Source organism: Gobio gobio (genome assembly GCF_949357685.1).
Source record: "Gobio gobio genome assembly, chromosome: 5".
In the NCBI taxonomy this organism is placed as follows: Eukaryota; Metazoa; Chordata; class Actinopteri; order Cypriniformes; family Gobionidae; genus Gobio; species Gobio gobio.
The window spans coordinates 8,332,951-8,354,609 of NC_137101.1; the positions used below are offsets into that span (position 1 = coordinate 8,332,951).

General features: G+C 36.7%; 1 protein-coding gene across 2 annotated transcripts in view; it reads right to left on the reverse strand.

Annotated features, from left to right (window-relative positions):
• Nucleotides 1-21,659, reverse strand: part of slc41a2b (solute carrier family 41 member 2b) — a 29,343-nt gene that overhangs the window by 5,336 nt on the left and 2,348 nt on the right. For both annotated transcript variants that reach the window (XM_079818372.1, XM_079818373.1), the window contains exons 4-10: nucleotides 16,586-16,657; nucleotides 15,275-15,419; nucleotides 14,936-15,082; nucleotides 11,363-11,510; nucleotides 10,620-10,699; nucleotides 4,757-4,888; nucleotides 2,080-2,228 (exon numbers count right to left, since the gene is read on the reverse strand). In XM_079818372.1, coding sequence (XP_079674498.1) covers nucleotides 2,080-2,228; nucleotides 4,757-4,888; nucleotides 10,620-10,699; nucleotides 11,363-11,510; nucleotides 14,936-15,082; nucleotides 15,275-15,419; nucleotides 16,586-16,657 — 873 coding nt within the window. The remainder of the gene's footprint in view (nucleotides 1-2,079; nucleotides 2,229-4,756; nucleotides 4,889-10,619; nucleotides 10,700-11,362; nucleotides 11,511-14,935; nucleotides 15,083-15,274; nucleotides 15,420-16,585; nucleotides 16,658-21,659) is intronic.

Genomic DNA, 21,659 nt, shown 5'->3' on the forward strand with positions numbered 1-21,659 from the left:
TAGTTGCAACCCTAATCAGACTCGTCCACGTCCGCATCGGGATGCAACCATTCATTTCAACACCCCTAATCCGCAAACAGTGCTTGACGGTCGCACAACTCTGAACAGAATTCAATGACGTCAAGGCTGAAACACACACATACATCATTTTCACTCACACACAGAGATCGGAGATCGCACTACGCACACAAAGAATCATTCAGGAGCCCAGAAACTAGTTGTCAACACTGCCCGTGACTTTTATCGAGAGATTAACTCAGCTACTGAATCGCTAGCCTACAATATATTACTTAGCAAGGAGGTTGTAACATTGCTGTTTTTGAAGTAATTAAACTTACAGCATTGCTAGTAGAGAGACGCTGCACAGACGCAGGTAATTCACACACACATCTATCTCTCTTTCTCTCAATAGGCTAATTCATTCAAATATATGTTATAATCCAATCAAATAAATGTAACCTTACCGCACTACTTAATCTCTATGTCTGATTTAAAGCGGACAGAATGCTAGATCGAATGAGTGGTAGCTTAGGAATTCTAAACTGAAAGTACAATACGCAGGGCAACACTGTCGTTCATTTACGGCTGCACTGTCATTCACAGTGCGTGTTCACTGGTGTGTTTTCAGTTCATTCCTATGGAAGATTTTCATTGAAAACACTTGCACTTCTCCGCACCGTTATGAGCGGCCGTACGCATTTTACTTTCGGTTTAGAATTAGCGATTCAAAAGCCCACGCCAGTGATAACGGTATTACCGGTGTTGTCACGTGTCGATTAACCGGTGGGAAAATGTCCTCACCGTCACATCCCTAGTATAAGCATAATAATCTATGCCTAGCTCAGGATTAATAGATTTGAATGCACTCTGCTTCATGTTGGGCAGTACTTTGTCTCCATGTCATGCATTAAAATCACTAGCCGTGGTTAATCCTTTAACTATTTATTCAAATATATAAATGAAGATGGTGACAAGAAGTTAACTAGTATTAATAGTTGCCAAAAAAAACCTGGTAATAATAGTACAAATAAAATATCATTAAATATATTTGCAACTGTATTATTGTAGTTGATTTTCATGTTGATAATATATAAACATAATACAAAATTATTATTCTACAATTAAATTATTAATTACTATAGTTAACCAAGTTCTAATTTAATGCATTTGTGCAGTTAAATAAATTGTATAGTACTTCAAATGCAATTTTTCAAAAAGAAAGTAAGAATTTGATGATCTTTGTACAGAAACAATTCAAAAAACGGAGCAGCATAATAATGCAATAAATGGCCCCACTCATTTTTCCGGTCTCTGAATGCCTGCCTCTCTCTCTCTCTCTCTCTCTCTCTCTCTCTCTCTTTCCATCCTCAAGGGTCCTTCAAACGCGTCTAAAGTCAAGCAGTACGGCTGCGGATCTCAAAGGGGTTGTGTGTTTAGGTTAGCAAGGGCGTTTCACGAAACACTGTACACACACAGACAAACTTCCTAAAAATACCACACATTCCACCTCTCGCAACATGCCTCCGCATGCCAGCCGCTGAATGCACTTACAGAGGTTCTCCACGGGTAATCGATCTTAATTGCGATCTAAACAATTTATGAAAACACCTATTTGGAATAACCAAACACTCACAGATACATACAACACCCACTTGCGCACACAAACAACACCTGCTCACTATCGATAATGTCATAGCTGTTTCATTCAGAGGGGAAATGGGGCGGCTAAAAGCTCTGGGGATTTTCTAAAAGGTTTGTCGGTTTATGATGGGAAAAAACAGCATGTTGTAACATCGTTACATGTGGGCTGCAAGCGACACATTCATCGCGATTAAGCTGAAGATGAAATGGATTCCACAGCCCCGTATCGTAAAATGGGTGTCTGGTTTTATGATTATAGGCTGACATTTTTTCGTCTGCTACAGAAAACAGTGCTTACACCTGAACCTCAAACAGGTGTCAGATTTAATAAAAAGATATAGTGATGACAGGTTATCTAAACAGCATATGAAGATGTCAGTGTCAGTGCCTCGTTAGATTGATATTTTTATCACAGTGTGACAACATGATCACACTCACCTGGAAAAGAGCAGCAGCCAAATACACAGCCATGAAGACGGGCGTCAGTGAAGTGTGCCCTCTTTCCATCAGATCAATGGTGTACAGGAAGATCAAATGGCCAGGGACAACCAGTAACAGCAGTACCTGTGCTGACCTGTGATTGGCCCCTGAAAAAAGAGAGAAAAAAAAGGTCACATTTTTGAAAGCAATTCATAAAATCTAATAATGATGATACTAATAACAAATGTATTGCTCATTGTTAGTTCATGTTAGTTAATGCATTCACTACTAATGTTAACAAATGAGACCTTATTGTAAAGAGTTACTATATATATATCTCAAATTATAACATATAATTAATAATTTTGTTGTTTTGTCTGTTTTTATTAGTTTATTTTTATTTATATTTAGCTTTAATTTATTTCAGTATTTGTTTTAGCATTATTAACTTTAGTAATTCAATGTTTTTTAGGTTTATGTTTTGCATTTAATATTTCTATTTCATGTTATTATTTTTGGTTTATTTCAATCAACAGAAACATTATTAATAGTTTGAGTTAACATATACACCCTTTTTATACGAGTGTTATTTTGGTATCATTAAGATACTAATGTATTAATATTTTGAATTAGATTTTATGTTTATATTTTCCATTTTCATTTTAAATTTCAGTTTATTTTTTGTAATTTTGTTGTGCGCGTCAGTTAAAAAAAATGTCTACATAGTTTTTATAAATTTGTGTATGTTTATATATATATATAGTTTTTTTTAAATCAAGATAAACTAAATGAAAAGGTAAAATATTGCCTTGGCAACTAGTTTTTGTACATTTAATTTTTCAGTTAACGTTTACTTTATTTCAACGAAAATGTTTTTTTTTTCTTTATGGTTTTAGTTTTAATTATAACTAGAAAGTAAAGCCTTGTCTGAAAGTTTTATAAGCTTCCTTGCATGTTTTATCACACTGTTAGCATGTGTCTAGCATTGTTGTGCATGTTTTAGTACCTTGCTAACATGAATTAGCATGTTGCAAACATTTGAATATGTTACTAGCATGAATTAGCATGTCTTACATATTGCTAACATGTTCCTAGCATTTTTTAACACATAGCTAGAATGAATGAACATGCTGCTAGCATGTCCTAAGCTAGTTCTAGGCTTTGTTAGTTATAGATACTTGGTGGATGAAGATTTGTAAAGCTAACATAGCTCCATTTATACCATTATGCATATTACTCCAACAAAAGGTTTTTCATGATCTTTTACGAAAATGAACTTCCTGTTGGTCAGAACCATGGAGGACGAGTGGCTGAGCGTGAGCAGAATGCGACATTTTCCACAATGACTTCCTAACAAAGGTAAAATCTATCAAACTCTTAAAGCTTCCAGTATGAATACATCTGCTTAAAACACCAGAGAACACAAACAGCCCTCCACATGCGATCGGTGCACATGTGTAGATGTTCATGATTGATGTATTCTATGTTTAGAAGTCTATATGCATACAGTAAACATCTCATTCACAAACACTACACTTCTCACTCCATTAGCATCCCACTCAACCCCCGCAGTATGCCGTCCCTGTGCGAGTCCTTTAAGGAGGAAGATTTATGCCCACCTTTCCAGATGGCACTGCTAAGCTTGCAATGGGCACCGTGCCCCTCATGTGCTCGGGCATCTGGACTTTGTCCCAAGAGTCCTCTTGCTTCTCTAAGAAAAAGCCCTGCATCAAAGCTCCGGCATCAACACGCTGTCTGTGTTGTTTATAGGACACGTTCTCTGCTTCTTCCCGAGATGGATCGTTATACACAAACCACCGTTACACACGCTCCATTAAAGCTAATGTATACACACTTGCAAGCACTTTTAAGTGATGTTGCTCTAAACACTGGTTACTTGTTCTCGTTCTCTTTAATACAGGCTATGAAAACAAAAACTGCCTTGAAATGTGTGTTTAAGCCACTCTTTAAATTTGTAGGCCTTAAAGGATGATCTGAGGGTTTAAAATGAAACGAAAGCGGAGGTTTGATCCGATTCCTTCATAATTTTTTTGTGTAATTTATCTACTTTGTCACTCAATGAAAAAGCAAAAATGATAGAGTGATAACTATTTGTATTATATAAAAATAATGTGTTTTATATATATATATATATAAAATAAAACTATAAAATTACACTTAGCAAGACAAAGGAATCAGTCATTTTATTCCAAAAATCTTTCAGAATGTAATTTCCACCACTGAATGAATGGTAAATTGATATGTACCGTAGTAGAATTGTGGCATTTGTTCAAGACGGTTCATTCAAAAATCACCTGTGATTAATTTGTTACATTTATATAGCGCTTTTCTGGGTACTCAAATCGCTTTACATATAGAAGGGGGGAATCTCCTCAACCACCACCAATTCAGCAGCCATTTTGTGCCAGAACACCCACCACACGGCGCCTTATTGGTGGAGAGGAGACAGAGCGATGAAGTCAATCAGTATGTGGGATGATTAGGGGGCCATGATGGACAGAGGCCAAAATTTGGCCAGGATGTCTGGATAACACCCCTACTCTTTTTCCAAAGGATATCTTGGGATTTTTAAAGACCACAGAGAGTCAGGACCTCGGTTTAACGTCTCATCCGAAGGATAGATGTATTGTGTATTGTAACACAAGTTGATATGATTTGAAGTGTTCGGGGTTACCTGTGCCACAGAAGGTGCGGCAGGGGTAGTAGCAACCCTTGGCCTCGTCAGGAACCTCTCCAGGGGTGCTGTGAAAGTGCAGGTAGGTGGATATTCGACTGGACTGGATGGCCACCAGGTTTCCCCCGATACCTACAATATAATATTACTCACATCAGACAAATATACACTGAGAGTACAGGGATAAAAATGGAATTAAAAACAAGGAAAAAGCAGCGTGCCTGTTTCCAACGAGTTTAAAACTTAAATAAAGGTTGGTTCACAGCGATGACGATAACTATAAAGAAACCCATATTAGCATCCACACCAGCGAGCTTCTAAGCGCGCGCTGCAGTTTTGTCGACTGCAGCTTTAAATGCTCAAGCTCTTTAAAGGGGTGGTTGCATGCGATTTCACTTTTTTAACTTTAGTTAGTTTGTAATGTTGCTGCTTGAGCATAAACAGTATCTGCAAAGTTACAACGCTGAAAGTTCAATGCAAACGGAGATATTGTCTTTTAAAGTTATGGCAGTTTATTGCCTACAAAAATGGCCGGTTTGGACTACAACAAGCTTCTTCCCGGGTTGGTGACATCATAAACCCTTGCTCTTAACATAAACACTGCCCCCGTGAACACGCAACAAAGTGGGCGAGGCCACGTCGCAGTCATTACGAAAGAGAGAGAGCTGTTGCAGAACTACAAACTACATTTGGCCATCTAACCAATCTAAGACCATTGCGTTTATCGGAGGGATGGGCTTCAGAGAAGCTGGAAGCAAACGAGCCGTTCAAAGGACAGTGGAGACAGCGGTGTGGAATAAAGGTAAAATATAAGAAAAATATGGCGTTTAAAAAAAAAAAAAGTATTAAGACATGTTATACTGTGCCCCATAAACACAACCAAGCCTAGAAAAAAAACACGGAACCACCCCTTTAAAGCAGGATGGATTCTGATTGGCTGATAGTGTTTTTATCACTCATCAGCTGGAAAAAAATCATTCTGAAAGTGATTCCAACGATGTGGTTTCTCTGTGGCGCTACCGTTATTGTTGTGGTGTGGACTCTGCTATTCTTTTACATTTAGAACGAATTTTAGAACTACATCTTCATCACTATCATTATAGTTATCGTCCTTGGTGTGAACGGGCCTTAATTCTCACGTCAGTGAATCTTCTGCAGTGAAAACATTTTTTTAATCCATGCATACAGGCTTAATTTTTTCACTGTCAGCCATGAGTCACCAGTACTAACTCTGCTTTTGTCCCCCGCCTCTTTATATCTCTCTTTCTTCCTCTCACAACACACACAGCCCTTCCCCTCTCTCTCTCTCTCTCTCTCTCTCTCTCTCTCTCCTAAGTAAAGTAGAGTGGTGTCCAAAGCTGCAGTAATGATATGTCACGCCCAGCAGTTCTGGGAGAAGACAAGTGAGTGAGAGAGAGTGAGAGAAAGACAGAGGACAGAACAGACAACACAGAGACAGACAGAACACACACATTCTCTGCTCTTTTTATGCCGTCTGGTTTGTCAATCTGCGGAACTAAAACATCTGCTTTTAGAACAAAATAGAATAGAATGCAATGGAATATTAGTCAATTAAGTGGAACAAACTAAACAAAATATAACCAAATGAAATGGAATATTATAGAACACTAAATAGAACAGAACAGCACAAAAAAAACTAACCGAATAGAACTTAATCAAACAGAACTAAATAATAAAGTATCAAACTGAATATAATAGAACAAAGGTATAGAACATCAGAACTAAACTGAATAGAATGAAACAAAATCAAATTTGATTGAAAAGAATAAAACAGGACCGAAGATAACAGAAAAGACAGAGAAATTTTAGTGAAAGATGACACTGTCAAATCCATCAACCACTGTCGGGGATTTGGGATTTGCTTTAAAAAGCATTGCCACTTCACGGAAAACAAACTGAAATTGTTCTTTAGGCTCAAAATGTTTCGTGACCACAAGAGGACAGTCAATACTAATGGAATGCATAAATAAAAAAAAATAAAAAAAAATGGAAATCAGTGATCTGAATTACAATAAGACAGCAAATCTATTTCTCACATACAATAGTGCATTCATGCCCACAAAGTCCATAATATTTAACATTGTTAAAGACCAGACCTAAAGGAGAACGATTATCTTTTAACACAGCTCAGGCATCTACAAAATTAGCCCCAACAAGGCCTTGTTTGTGTTTAATGCAGAGGGTACCATTATGCCACACTGGGCCACGTCCCTGTGGCAGTGCTGGAGAGAGACGCCACCTGAGTGTGTGGGAAAGTGTCTGTGGTTCAGATTAGCTGAACGGGTCTAAAATTTCATTTTCTCACAAACAAGCAACAACAAGACATTTTGGATATGGGCTGCGGGCATGAGAAAGAAGTGTATGGGAATTTTTCGAACTTCCCTGGAGCTTCGAGGTGCAATTAATCCGATGCTTGCTTTGGATTTGTCTGCCAACAGGAAATGGAGATGATATGCAACCTAATTTTTTGTCCAAGCAGTGGGATTAACATATATGGACACTATAATCTGGGTGATAGAGGTGATGAGTGATGAGACTGGGTGTGCAGCAGGACTCGAGTGTGGGTCCTATTGGATTTCAGTATGTACAGTGAATGGCATACCGGGTTGGGATATTAAACTACATATTTTTAATCTGTTTTAAGTAGGGCTGTGTGATATTGACTGGGATTTTCTCGATAACGATAATTAGACAATATTTTGCTGAATGTGTTATTGTGATGCAGGTTTAGGAATGCTGTGGACTCCTAAAGTTTTGGATATTCTTCATATTCTGTGTGGTGGTCAGTTCACAGCAGTGACAGAAATCATCTTTTCCAAAAAAGTTTAAAATGATTTTGACCTTTTTTTTAACCTTATGGGCGCTTTATACATTTATTTTTAAACCTAATTATATGCATGCATCATCTTTTGTGTCTATTTCATAAATTTAATCAAATTTAATTAAAATCAGACACAAATGGGCTGTTACTAATCAAATTAAATAAGTATCAAAATCCATCTTTCCTATTGGAATTTAATTTTATCCTGTAGGATCTTATTGGATTATTAGAATCCTATTGGACATTCTGATTTATTTTAATGGAATTTCACTTTGTCCTGTGATATTTTTTATTATTACTTTTTTATTATAATAAATTACTTTTTAGAGCATCTTAACTTTTTTAGAGTAACATTGTGTGTGTGTGTGTGTGTGTGTGTGTGTGTGTGTGTGTGTGTGTGTGTGTGTGTGTGTGTGTGTGTGTGTGTGTGTGTGTGTGTGTGTGTGTGTGTGTGTGTGTGAGAGAGAGACCCAATTGGATCCCATTAAAATCCTGTGGAAATTATCCTACAGGATATTTATGTATTGTCTTATAAGACAATTCCCACAGAATCCTATATGAATCAGATAAGAATCTTATAGGACAAGACATAAATATTATATAAGACAATTCCTAACGGAATCCTACAGGAACGGTTCCAAAATATGATAGAAATTCTAAATGGAATCCTGTACATGTTTCTTATTTCTTATTTTGACAAGGGAAGCTGCATCTGAAGTGGCATTTAGATCATTTACACTGTTTAATGAAGCTCAGAGGTGACAAATGAATAACCTTCAGTTACAAATGCATTAATAATGTTTTGATGTTTTAAACATAAAATGTTGAATAATGATATTTGAAATGATTTAAAACATAAAAAGATACTTTAAATGTGAACACACGCCAGTAGGTGGCAGCAAGGTCACCGTTAATGAGTGAGTCGTTGAGATTCAACCGATTCAATCAAATGGCGGAATCGTTCAGGGAAGTATTTTACTATATCAATCTGGCAGAATCCGAAATCGCCCCCTATATCCTCAAATAGGGCATTATTTGAGGGGACAGCCATTTGTAGGAGTGTCCGAAACCATAGTGGACGTTATTGAGTGCACTCATTCAATCCCACATTGCACCGCAATAACGAGTGTACAGCCGATGTACACACAGCGGCTGTCCGACTTCACTCACTCGTTTTCATTCACTCCTTTAATTGAACTATATTAGTGGACTAACATAGGGAATAGTGAATGAGGGTTTAAGGGGTGATTTCGGATTCAGCCTCTATCTTAGTAATTGAATCTTTGATTCAACTGATTCGTTCAAAAAGCTGATTAATTCAGTAAGGAAACACCACCGTGTGTTGCTCAGAGACACAATTTTGAGGATTTTTATGTATTTCTACGTGTACTGAAGCATTCCTCGCATTCCATTCATTCCCATGGGGGTCAAATTGCTCGCGAAGGAAGGATTTGTTACTTTTTTTAAATTTCAACCACAAAACTCCTCGAATCCAGTCAATTTTTTGTGCATTCGTGGTTCAAGTGCGACAAAATTCCCAGGGTCTTGGACCACTCAGATGAACTCTCAATTTTTTAAAAATGTTTCAAAATTACCTGAGGGAAGGATGAGGGTTAAAGATGCAACTTTTCCAAGAGGGTTTTATCATACATGACTTACAGCTAAGCACAGCACGCTAATTAAATCACTGCAACTAAAAGCATTAAAAGTTTAAAAAAATCTTGACAAACCACACTAATTGGCGTGTCGGGTGACCATTCGACCACTGTAACCCATCCCTAGTACTGGGGGCGATACGAGAGGTCTGACTTTGCTCTATTTACGTAAAACAGAAACTATTTCTCTGTACCTAAGTGGCACGGGTGTGTGTATGTTGCAATCATTTAAATTACCTTCCCTGACCTGCTTCCTGTTTGGGCAGACAAACCATAAAAGCCTCTGTTACTCATCCCATCTCTCTCTTTCCTACATTTTCCCCTTCTTTTGAGTCCATCACTAACTCCAACTCTTAGAATCAAGAATAAAAACCATTGATTTTGAGACAAACTTTAGATATTTCGACATAAACGGTCTTCTTTCACACATGCACATGCAGAGATTCCTACAGCTGTTTGGTGGTCTGGGCGGGAGAGCATAGACAGACTGCAGACAGCGTAAATGTCTCTCATTAGTGTGCCTTCATTAAAAAACGTATGGCTCTTTGTGGAGGTGCCATGATCCTGGCTTCCTTTCCTGATACCACAAGAAATTCAACTGCCACAATTAATGACTTCACCCCACAGCTCAATCTCATCCAACTCTATTTCAGCTGTATTTCATCCTTTGGCTTTTTCTCAATATGGAAACGTTCATTAAAAATCACAAAAGTGCCTATATCTGCCTCGAGGATTCTTGCGTGACTTTAAATAAGGCTGATTATTACGGAGACGTTTCTTTTGGGTAATAACAGTCTGAGAAGGGACTGAAATATCAGCTGTAAAGAGGGCCAATGTGTGCCATGGACATGGGGCGTAGGTCTACGAATTAAGGATTTAAAACCTTAAACCTTTTAACAGACAAAAAATACATTAAGGGCTAGGTTTACCAACAGCTTGCTCCATCGCAAACCCTCCTATGTCGTTAAAAAACAGGATTTACTAAAGACATGCAGTGAAAAACTAGCGCTGAAAAGGCATGGGTTACAGGGTTATTTTTGCGGCTGATCTTATTGCATATGCATTTGTAGTTTCCCTTTCAGGAGCAAAATTTAAGTGAGGAGAGTATTCAAATGAATCATGCAAGGTGATTTACTAAGGTTTGCACTCGTCATTATTTACCGCCCAATAAAGGCACGTCTTAAACCAGACGCTAATATGCGCTGCTCTTGGTAGATTGCGTTGGTCATTATGGAAATTATCCGTAGATTATTATACAGAATATCGACCAAGAGTGTCAAGAATAATCCAGCAGCATTGCCAAGTGTTGTACTTTGTATGTATTTTCAGAAGACAAAAAGTATACAGAATATAGAATAAACCTCACCATTAATAACAGGTGTGTAAACCACAATCCCAGCCAGGTTGGGATCAGACACAGTTTTGTCCAGAATAAGTCCTCCAATACTGAAATAGGGGAAACATTTATTATGTTAGAGCGCCAAAGGAAGGTCCATATGCTTTTTTTAGTGTGTGTGTGTGTGTGTGTGTGTGTGTGTGTGTGTGTGTGTGTGTGTGTGTGTGTGTGTGTGTGTGAATCAGTGGCCAGGTGTGTGTGTGTGTGTGTGTATGAATCAGTGGCCAGGTGTGTGTCTGTGTGTGTGTGTGTGTGTGTGTGTGTGTGTGTGTGTGTGTGTGTGAATCAGTGGCCAGGTGTGTGTGTGTGTGTGTGTGTGTGTGTGTGTGTGTGTGTGTGTGTGTGTGTGTGTGTGTGTGTGTGTGTGTGTGTGTGTGTGTGTGTGTGTGTGTGTGTGTGTGTGTGTGGACTGGTAATCATCACGTTATGGGGACAAAATGTCCCCACAAAGATAGCAATATCCGAAATCCTCATCCTTGTGGGGACATTTTTAGGTCCCCATGAGGAAAACATCTTATAAATCAGACTAAGTGATGTTTTTTGAAAATGTAAAATTGCAGAATGTCTCCTGTGAGGGTTAGGTTTAGGGGCAGGGGCAGTGTAGGGGGATAGAATATACGGTATGTACGGTATAAAAACCATTACGCCTATGGAAAGTCCCCATAAAAGATGAAAACACTACATGTGTGTGTGTGTGTGTGTGTGTATCACACCTGCTGATGAACATGGCAGTGATCACGGGCTCCCAGCCTGAGTACAGCAGCTGACGGCTGGCAGGGTGTTTGGAGGCGATGACCATCCACAGCGGAGTCAGACACATGAAGAAGGCACACACCAGAGATGACACGTATGGGTGAGAGTCTGAAAAAACACACGGAGAGGAACGTCACAGTGAATACAGGTAGTCTTTAGTCATTTTCAGCGAAGCTACTTTAAAGGGTTAGTTCATGGTAAGTTCTGTCCCTCCATTGACAGTCCACGCAACTACCACTTTGAGCTTCAAAAAGTTCATAAAGCCCATATGAATTGAGCGGTTTAGTCCAAATCGATCACTTTATATGATGAACGGATTTAATATTAGGCTTATATTCACATATAAAATCACAGACGAAGCGTCCCGTGAGTATTAAACTAAGTTCTCTTTCATGTCTTATTGCGCTTAAACTGTCAAATACCCACAATGATATGTAAAAAACACACAAAGCTCACATAAACACGGTCGGATATGTCTGTGAATGTAAATGACAAGTAAAGAAATTGCATGTGTAAATTAGATATGTGTATTAAAGTGAAAGCAGCGTAATATACAGCACCTACTGCTGTATATGCTGTTATTATGAATCAAACTAAAGATAAACTGAAAATCACTCCCTGCTCTTGATTAAGTAACTTTAGTAGCTTTAATAAGAATACATTTCGTACTTGAAAGCTGCTGTTAGATAGACATGGCAGGCTCACTGAGGGCGGGGTTTATGCTAATAGGGTCCGTCAGCAGTCATGGGCTGTGCACGTGTCATTGCATAGAAACTGCAAACGGCTTATTCTGTGACACTGCTTATGATTTATGGGGATTAAAATAAAAAAAGTGGGTGGAGTTTTACCATTATAGGGTGGCTGTGTACACACACTGCCGACACAATTATGTTCAAACACCATGTCAAAGTGAATTTTGCATAAAAGGTCCCCTTTAAATTTGAATAATATTGCACAATATTACTATTTTTACTGTATTTTTTTAACATAAGACTGAGGCTTCCGTCAAAAGCATTTAAAAATTCAAACCAACCCCAAAATTTTGAATGGTAGTGTCTTCCCTTCTCCACCCCAAAATGCTTTCGGACCACAGTGTAACCTATTTTCTGTTATTTTTCCAAACCTGAGAAGGGGTTGACAGCTGTAATGGCAGATTGACAGAAAAAAAATAACCATGACCGACATCTTGTTGATGTCAGACATCATGTTGTCGTCGGCGGGTCCACTCAAACGGCACACATCAATCAAACTCTCAGAATTCGGTTATGACGTTTCAGTCATGGGAATTATTATAATTTTTTTTTTTAAATGATTCACAATGAATTTGCTTACACACTACAAAAATTGTGAATATCACAACAAAAAAAATATATACAAGTGCCCTATAAGTTTCCCTAAGAGTATGCCATTACATTAGTTTCTTTGTCTCACATTTTTACAGTCTCTAAATAAGTTTCATTTCTACGCAGCACAGTTATTAAAAAACGGTTCCAAACTCATGATTGATGCTCTGATTTGCAATTTATTTTGCGCCATCGCTCAAAAAACGTTTACGGTAATCTCGACGTGGTGCCCCGATCAGGACTGACAACCATATTCTGCTGCTGTGTGAATGTAGCCGTACTGACTGGCTCTAATTGGATTTAAGCAGATTGAGGAAGAAAAATATGATCTTCTTAAAAACCGAATCAAATTTTTGATGCAGACAGAGAAGCCAAAAAAGGTTTCACTCTTTGCTAAATACTCTTCTTCGCACGCTAAACAGCCTAAATCTTTAAATCCCAAACATAGAGGCAACATCTGTGCCTATATTTAGTGTGAGATGGGCATGACAGGGCAGCGGTGTGCACTAATGATGGCACAAGCCTCTCTTCTCGGCTGGTTGGCATGGCTGATATGGTTTTGGCATGGCATGGTGGTGCCGTTTGCCTTGCCTTCACCTCACTTCACCTCTCTCAAAAAAGGAAAGACTAAAACTGGAGTGTGGCACTCAGTCTGGGGCTTATATCACAGAATCATCAGGGAGCAAAGCTCCATTAAACCCAGCATAAACAATCCAGAACGCTGCTCAGGACGGCCCACGTGTGACTTTCACACTTCTTGACATCGTGTTTAAGTGTGTGAGAGAGACACTGTGCAGGTTTGGTGATGCTTGCCAAAGGCCAGGATTTTAAAAAAGGCTCTACAAACATAGAGAAGCATGTTAAAAAACTAATTTAAAGTGGTCCTCAATATTAAAAAGGATCATAAATTGGCTGATATTTCATCTTTTCATTAGACTTTGCAGTGTAAATGAGATTTGACAAGAAACTTCATTTCTTTGTTTATCTTATTGTTTGTTAAAATTACTAATATTTAACCTTTTTATGTTATATGTAACATTTTAAAATTATTTTCTAATATTTTTAATATGATAAAAAAAATAATTAAAACGTAATTTATATATATGAAGTTAATTATCTGTCTATCTATCTATCTATCTATCTATCTATCTATCTATCTATCTATCTATCTATCTATCTATCTATCTATCTATCTATCTATCTATCTATCTATCTATCTATCTATCTATCTATCTATCTATCTATCTATCTATCTATCTATCTATCTGTCTGTCTATCTATCCATCTTAAATACCAAACCAATAATAAAGAACAAAGAAATGAATTGCTGTGGTACTGAAAACGTATATTTTTAAGTATCGTGCCCAAACTAATGGGCAGTGTTGGGCAGTGTTAATGTGGCAGTGTTACTGAGTGTCATTTCAAGAGAGGCGCTTGACAGAAAGACTGTGCATGTCTGTGTGGAAGAGAGAGACATAGTCAGCTCCGTCTGTGTGTGTGTGTGCGTGTGTGTGTGTGTTTCATGAGAATGTGGATACGTAGACACAGAGAGGTCTCACAACACTCTCATTGTCCTGAGCCAGACTCATTAGTAGCATGACCCTTCCCATAAAACATATCAACCCCACGGTCCCATAAACCATAATATATACACCCCTCACATGATCTGCTGACACCTGCAATAGAGTGTGAGAGTGTGAAATGTGCTGCTACGTTTAGGATATATTGCTGGTCAGTGGTCACACTCTAATATGACAGCCTGAAATATGATTAATTGTTTCACATTATTCTTTGGACAGTGTTATGGCAAATATATCTAAATTGAATTAACTCAAGGCTGGAGTCTGAAGTGAGGGATTTGTGCGCCCTCTTGTGGTAGAAAACTGAAAGCATGTCTGATCTGCTGGAGAGAAACAACTACAGATATATCAACTCTGACCTGCTATCTATTCTGGGCGAAAATAACTGCCTTTCTGGCTCTGTAACAATTCCTAGTGAGCCGCCTCACTGTCTACATATGCAGCATCTTAACCAAAATGGAACCGAAAGTGACCCTTCAGGTTGTCAAACTTGATTTTTAGATGCATACTTTTAATTCAAGTGAGCCTATGATGCCCTTAAATGCTACTGAGGTAGGCAGCTCACTAGGGTTTGTAACAGAGCCCTTATTTTCACACAAATCTTTCTCACCTAGGCAGTTGTAGAGGCCTTGGCTGATCCCTGCCAAGATGGCCAACGTGATGAGGTCACCAAAACTGGCGGCGATTGGCGTGGCTACATTATCAGGGTTGATGCCCGTCTTCTTAGAGCCCACAATTACACCCACCATTATTATACCTGAGAGAGGGCACAAAAAGACATTGGTTACCTTACCCACATGGAACTGGACATTCGTAATGTGAAATGTGACTAATAACAAAGAAGATTAATGTCGGATTGCGATATAACAACGTTGCCATTATTTGTTGTGAATAGAACTGCTTTACTAGCTGCATTTAAGAGTATTAGAGGTTAATCTGTAGATCGTACCCTGCAGCATAGATGCTATGAAGGCTGTAGCGACACTACTGGAACACAGCAAAACGGCGTGACCGATCTGGAACTTTCCCTCGGGAATCCAACCCAGTACAACAGCTGCTACTGCTGCCAGGAACCCTATAACGGTGGCCTGCACCTGAGAATGAGAGACAAATACAAAAATAATATAGTAAATATATATATTTTGTTTGTATTACTTTATCTTTTTAATTAAAGATAAAAAAAATTATATAACATCAAATATATGTATGTGTATAAATACAATATTGTATTTTTATTTTTTACAAAACCATTAAACATAATATATAAAATAATTTTTATTTAAAAAAATATATATATATAGTATAATTATATATATATATATATATATATATATATATATATATATATATATATATATATATATATATATATATATATATATATATATTAATAATTATTAAATATACAAATTATATACAAATAATTATAGATAAATATAGATTATATATATTATTTTATTATTAATACACTTAAACACTGCCGTTCAAAAGTTTTTGATCAGTAAGATTTTTTTATGTTTTTAGAACATTATGCTCACCAAGGCTGCATTTATTTTATTTTATTTTATTTTAAATGCAGGGGAAAGAACTTAAAGAAATTAATAAATGTATTCAGCAAGGATGCATTAAATTGATCAAAAGTGACAGTAAAGACATTTATAATGTTACAAAAGATTATATTTAAAATAAATGCTGTTCTTTTGAACTTTCTATTCATCAAAGAATCCTGAAAAAAAATTTACACAACTCTTTTCAACATTGATAATAATCATAAATGTTTCTTGAGCAGCAAATCAGCCCTAGAATGATTTCTGAAGGATCATGTGACACTGAAGACTGGAGTAATTATGCTGAAAATACAGCTTTGATCACAAGAATAAATTACATTTTAAAATATATTTAACATAACATAAGTTATTTTACATTTTAATAATATTTCACAATATTATTATCATTTTTTTATCATTTATTTTAATAAAATAAATGCCGCCTTGGTGAGCATAAGAGACCTCTTCTAAAACATTAAAAATCTTACAGATCAAAAACAGGTGTGTATATACGTTTATATAGATTGTGCTTCACTACGTCTTTATTAGAGACTGTCTAAATACAGAAGCCTATAATCCTGATCAGATCTTGGTTCCTTTTCCAAGTTAAAACCTTAATGCAAAATAACTGTGCGTGAGAAAATTAATTTGCATTTGCTCCTTTTAAGGCCAGTTTTGTATATGTAAACCTTATATTGTAAGAAATCTCTCACCTGTTTCAGTGCCAAATTCCCGATAATGAGATTCCACTTCTCTATGGGCGAGTCCATTTTCCCCACGTTCACCTAAGGACAACAATATTCATGAACACGCTTTTTCCTCTCTTCCCTCTCATCCTCATTGCATTTAGTCACCCAACTCTGCTCACTAAAAATGTGACTTTTCTAGCACTCAAAAATGAAAAGGTAACAAGTTGAAAACATGACACATAAATAAATGGATAAATATTTGAAACATGTTCACCCCAAATCAGAAGAAAAACAGTCTAATTTAGGACATTAAATGTTAAATTAGTGAATAAATTATGATATATTATTAAATTGTAACATAATTAAAAATCATGATAATATAAGTTCTATTTAATTTAATTTATATTAATAAAACAAGGCTTGATGATGACACTTACACTTATTTAATTCTTATGATAAATAACATTGCAATGTAGAAAATCATAACGGCCCTAAAAAGAATGTAGTGAACCTAAAAGCTAAAACAAGAAAACCATGATGAGGAAAAAAATGCTGGATTTTGGCACTGGATATCTTACATTGAAAAGAAAACCACCATCTGAGGAAAAGATAATAATATTTTGGGTTTGGAAAGGATCTCTCCCTGCAATGTAACAAGATGGCCGACTACGCAAACCAATGAGCCAGTGTGTGTGCGCAAGTGTGTGTGCTTAAGAAAATAAAGAAAACAAATGTAAATGTGAAAGAGCAGCGTGTAGGAGAGAGCCGTCTGAGGGCAATAGACTCGGTATGTGTTTTTCTTTTTCCCCAGCTGCGTGAGGGTGAACAGAAGGCCTGTACTTTAGCTCCTCTCCTCCGCTCGGTCCACACCACCAGGGTTTGTTTATTCTTTCACCTCGAGGGGGGACGACAGATTTGCCATGAGAACACTAGACGCTAAACGGCATGAGCTGAAACCCCTCTGAGCTCTAGAGTCACAGACTGAGGGGGGAAAAAACCCTAGCTACCAAAAAAATAAAATCACTCAGTCAGCAGATAGCAGCTGAGGCTCCAGCGCCCAGAGGAAAGGGCAGGAGAGAATCGGTTGAAGATCTAGCTTATGTAAGCTACTGTCTACACACATATAGATATACCTGAGTCTAAGGAAAAGGAAAAGTGCAGAAAAACGACAAACTAGTGCCATTTCTAACACAATTTTAACTTCAGTAGTGAACAGAGTAATGACAACCAGCGATAAATGTTGATGATCATGGTAAAAATGCCCCACAAAATGGTGCTGTAATTAAAGGGTTAGTTCACCCAAAAATGAAAATTCTGTCATTAATTACTCACCCTCATGTCGTTCGACACCCGTAAGACCTCCGTTCATCTTCGGAGCACAAATGAAGATATTTTAGTTGAAAGCTGATGGCTGAGAAAGGCTTCAGATAGGCCTCCATTGGCATTCAGTACATTTACACTTTACACATTTACCGCCGAACGGAGGTCTTACGGGTGTCGAACGACATGAGGGTGAGTAATTAATGTAGGGGTGGGAATCTTTTACCATCTCACGATTCAATTCGATTCCGATTCTTGAGGCCACGATTCGATTCATAATCGATTTTCGATTCAAAAAGATTTTCCATTCAAAATCGATTCGATTTTATCCATAATGATTTCTAATCAGGTTTGATCATGATCTACTCTCATCTGCTTTGCTATACAGAATGACAAACGAATACATTAAAGTGTCTTTTTCACATTTATTAAGTTAAATTCTCAGGAAAGTGCCTTTTATCAAAAACATTGTCTGGTTCTCAATTGCTACTCATTAGTAGCTAGCTATAAAATAAGTTGGAACAAAAGTGCTTCTTCAAAATACAAAATGGTTGAAAATAGATGCATTTCCCAGGAAAGTTGCAGTTTACCACAAATATCATGTAGAACACAACCGGTGAAGACCAAAAAAAATCTATATTTCTCAGTCAGACAAAGTAATGTAAAGAATAACAAGTTATGAAAATAAAGTGCTGGGAGTTTCGTGAAACACTGCAGTGTGCGCTGGTCTGCAGCTGGCGGCTGACTCTGCTCCGTGTCGCTGAGCTCAGGGTGATGCCTAATATGAGCCCGCGCATTTGTTGTGCTGCCGAAATACTTGGTCTTCATTTTGCAAAGCTTGCCCACTGTGTGTGTCATGTCCAGCGCAGTGCTTCCAGGCATTCGGTAAAAACCGAAATGACGCCGAACTTTAGCTTTAAGTGAAGACGGGGCTGGTTGGATCTCCCTCTCATCCATATTTGCTTCCTCTCTGTTTTAGTGATTTGCCGCTCGTGTTCAAAAACTGGCTGTGTGGTGACGTCCGGATGTCGCGTATAGGCTAGTTACAAAACGGAGGCGAACAGCCAGCTGATTTTATTAATTTATTAAATCGATTCTTGGACATTTCAGATCGATTCTGAATCGTTGCAAATGAGAATCTAGATTCTTCTGTGAATCGATTTTTTGGCACACCTCTAAATTAATGACAGAATTTTCATTTTTGGGTGAACTAACCCTTTAAACAAAAACATTAACCCCCGGTTTCACAGACAAGGCTTAAGCTAGTCCCAGACTAAAATGCACATTTGAGCTGTTTTAAATGAAAGAAACTTGCACGTACATATCTTCAAATATGTCAGTGCCATTGTTTTGTTTCAAGATGCACACCATTAATGTTTTCTTCTAAGAAGCGTTTATAAAAGCTACTTAAACGTCCTAATTGAAATATCCCGAAGTTCATGTTTTGATACATTCGGTTAATTTTGGTTTGGTTTCAAGTGCAATTATGTGAGCGCACTAAAGAACTTTACATGACACACTTGCGTCCTGTCATCATCATCTATGTGGACTGCATCTTGACATTGATTGTTTGTAAGCGGACGTGTGTCTGACGTGAGCGTGTTGTCAATTCAGAGGGTAACTTTGACAAGAACGAATGAACAGACGCATATCGTTGCCACTAGTGAACAGTGCTTTACTATTTCTTTTCATTTCGAATTATTTCGTTCAAAAGTGGACATTTCAAGCTTTCTATACACATATTTCTCATGTCTGTGAGGCAAGTAGCCTGTGAGTTTGGGTTTATTTTAGGGCTGTCAAAAGATAAATCGCGATTAATCGCATCCAAAATAAAAGTTTGTGTTTACATAATATATGTGTGTGTACTCTGTTAATTATTATTTATATATAAATACACAGACAAGCATGTATATATTTAAGAATTTTTTTTTTATTTTTATATATAAAACATTTATATTTATATATATTATAGATAATATAAATGTATATACAGTATATACATGCAAATATTTCTTAAATATATACATGAATGGGTGTGTATTTATATATAAATAATAATTAACAGAGTACACACACATATATTATATAAACACAAACTTTTATTTTGGATGCGATTAATCGCGATTAATCTTTTGACAGCCCTAGTTTATTTATGAGACATGTTCAAGAGCAATGCAAGAGATCGATCCGGCGCCTCCATGTCACGATTATAGTCTGCTATCGCCTATTTATTTATTAAATCCAGACAATTGGCTGATGAAACATTGATACAATTTATACAAAACGAAATTCACTTTAAAGAAAGGCTTTCTATAAAACAAAACTTAATGAAGTGGTCAAAATCATTTCTGACCTTCTGTCTTCTGACATATTGCGCATCTTTGCACTTTTCATAATCAATATAGCCTAGATGAAATTTAAAAATAACATTATAATATTTAAACATAAACAGGAACTTCCTGTAAATGGTCTGAAAGTCCGAACCATACAGAAAATGCTTTCACACTAGAAACTAACCAAACCTTTGTTCAGTTTGATCCGGAACGAGACTACCTCTTTTCATCTGACCAAATTTCGTCTGTTTGGTCCGGACCGTGGTCCGGGGGAGGTTTCACACCTGTAATTTTGATTCGGATCAAACTGAAAAGTCTGAAAATCCGGACCAAACTAGGTGGGTGTGAAAGGGCCCTTAGCCCTGTCTGTGAAACCGGGCCTAAATGTAATACATTTTTTCCATTATATTTTGAACTTACTTTTTTATTAATAAATGATTTATTTAATTATATAGTGTTATTTTAGTGTCATTGAGATACTATTATAGTTTTTATTAATATTCTGAATCAGTTTTATTTTTATATTTTGTGTTTTCATTTAAATTGCTTTAGTAATTGTGTTGTTTTTTATTTTAACGTTTTTTTTAATGTCTTTATAGTTTTTAATCCTTTTTATTTCCATTTTTGTTTTAGGTATTTTTGTACATCAAGTTAAACTAAATGAAAATGAGAAATGTTGCCTTAAAACCTAGCTGAAATAAAATAAGTTTAAGTTTTTTTATATAATTTTTTATATTATTTAGTTATTTAATTTTATTTCAGTTGACTTTTATTTTATTTCAAGCAACAAACATTTTTGGTTTTACTTTTAGTTTCAACTAACTACATAATAACCCTGATATAAATATAGTGCTATTAAATTGATTAATCACGATTAATAACATCTAACATAAAAGTTTGTAAGTTTGTTAAAAGTTTGTAAGCATAAAAAATAACAAATGTAAAAGTTTGAAGTAGACACATGTATTATATATTTATAAACTTTGACAGCATTTATGTAAATGTGTGTGTGTGTGTGTGTGTGTGTGTGTGTGTGTGTGTGTGTGTGTGTGTGTGTATGTATATGTATATGTATATGTGTGTATATGTATATGTATATGTGTGTATATGTGTGTATATATATATATATATATATATATATATATATATATATATATATATAAAAAAAATGTGCACAATAAGACCAGGGACGATTATTAAGAAAATAAAGATGCTGATTACATGCTGTCTGAAAAACCTATGTGTGTTATTCTTACTCAGACATATGGGGGTTGGAAATACCTATGCAGCCATAACCATAATAACAGGCTATCTAGTCACTCCATCACAGATTTATGGTTTCTACTACCAGCTCCAGTCTATGGAGATGGACACTAGCATGAATGGTCATGTCCTGACAGGTGAGAGCATGCCCAAAATGAGCCCAGATCTCATCACGAACCACA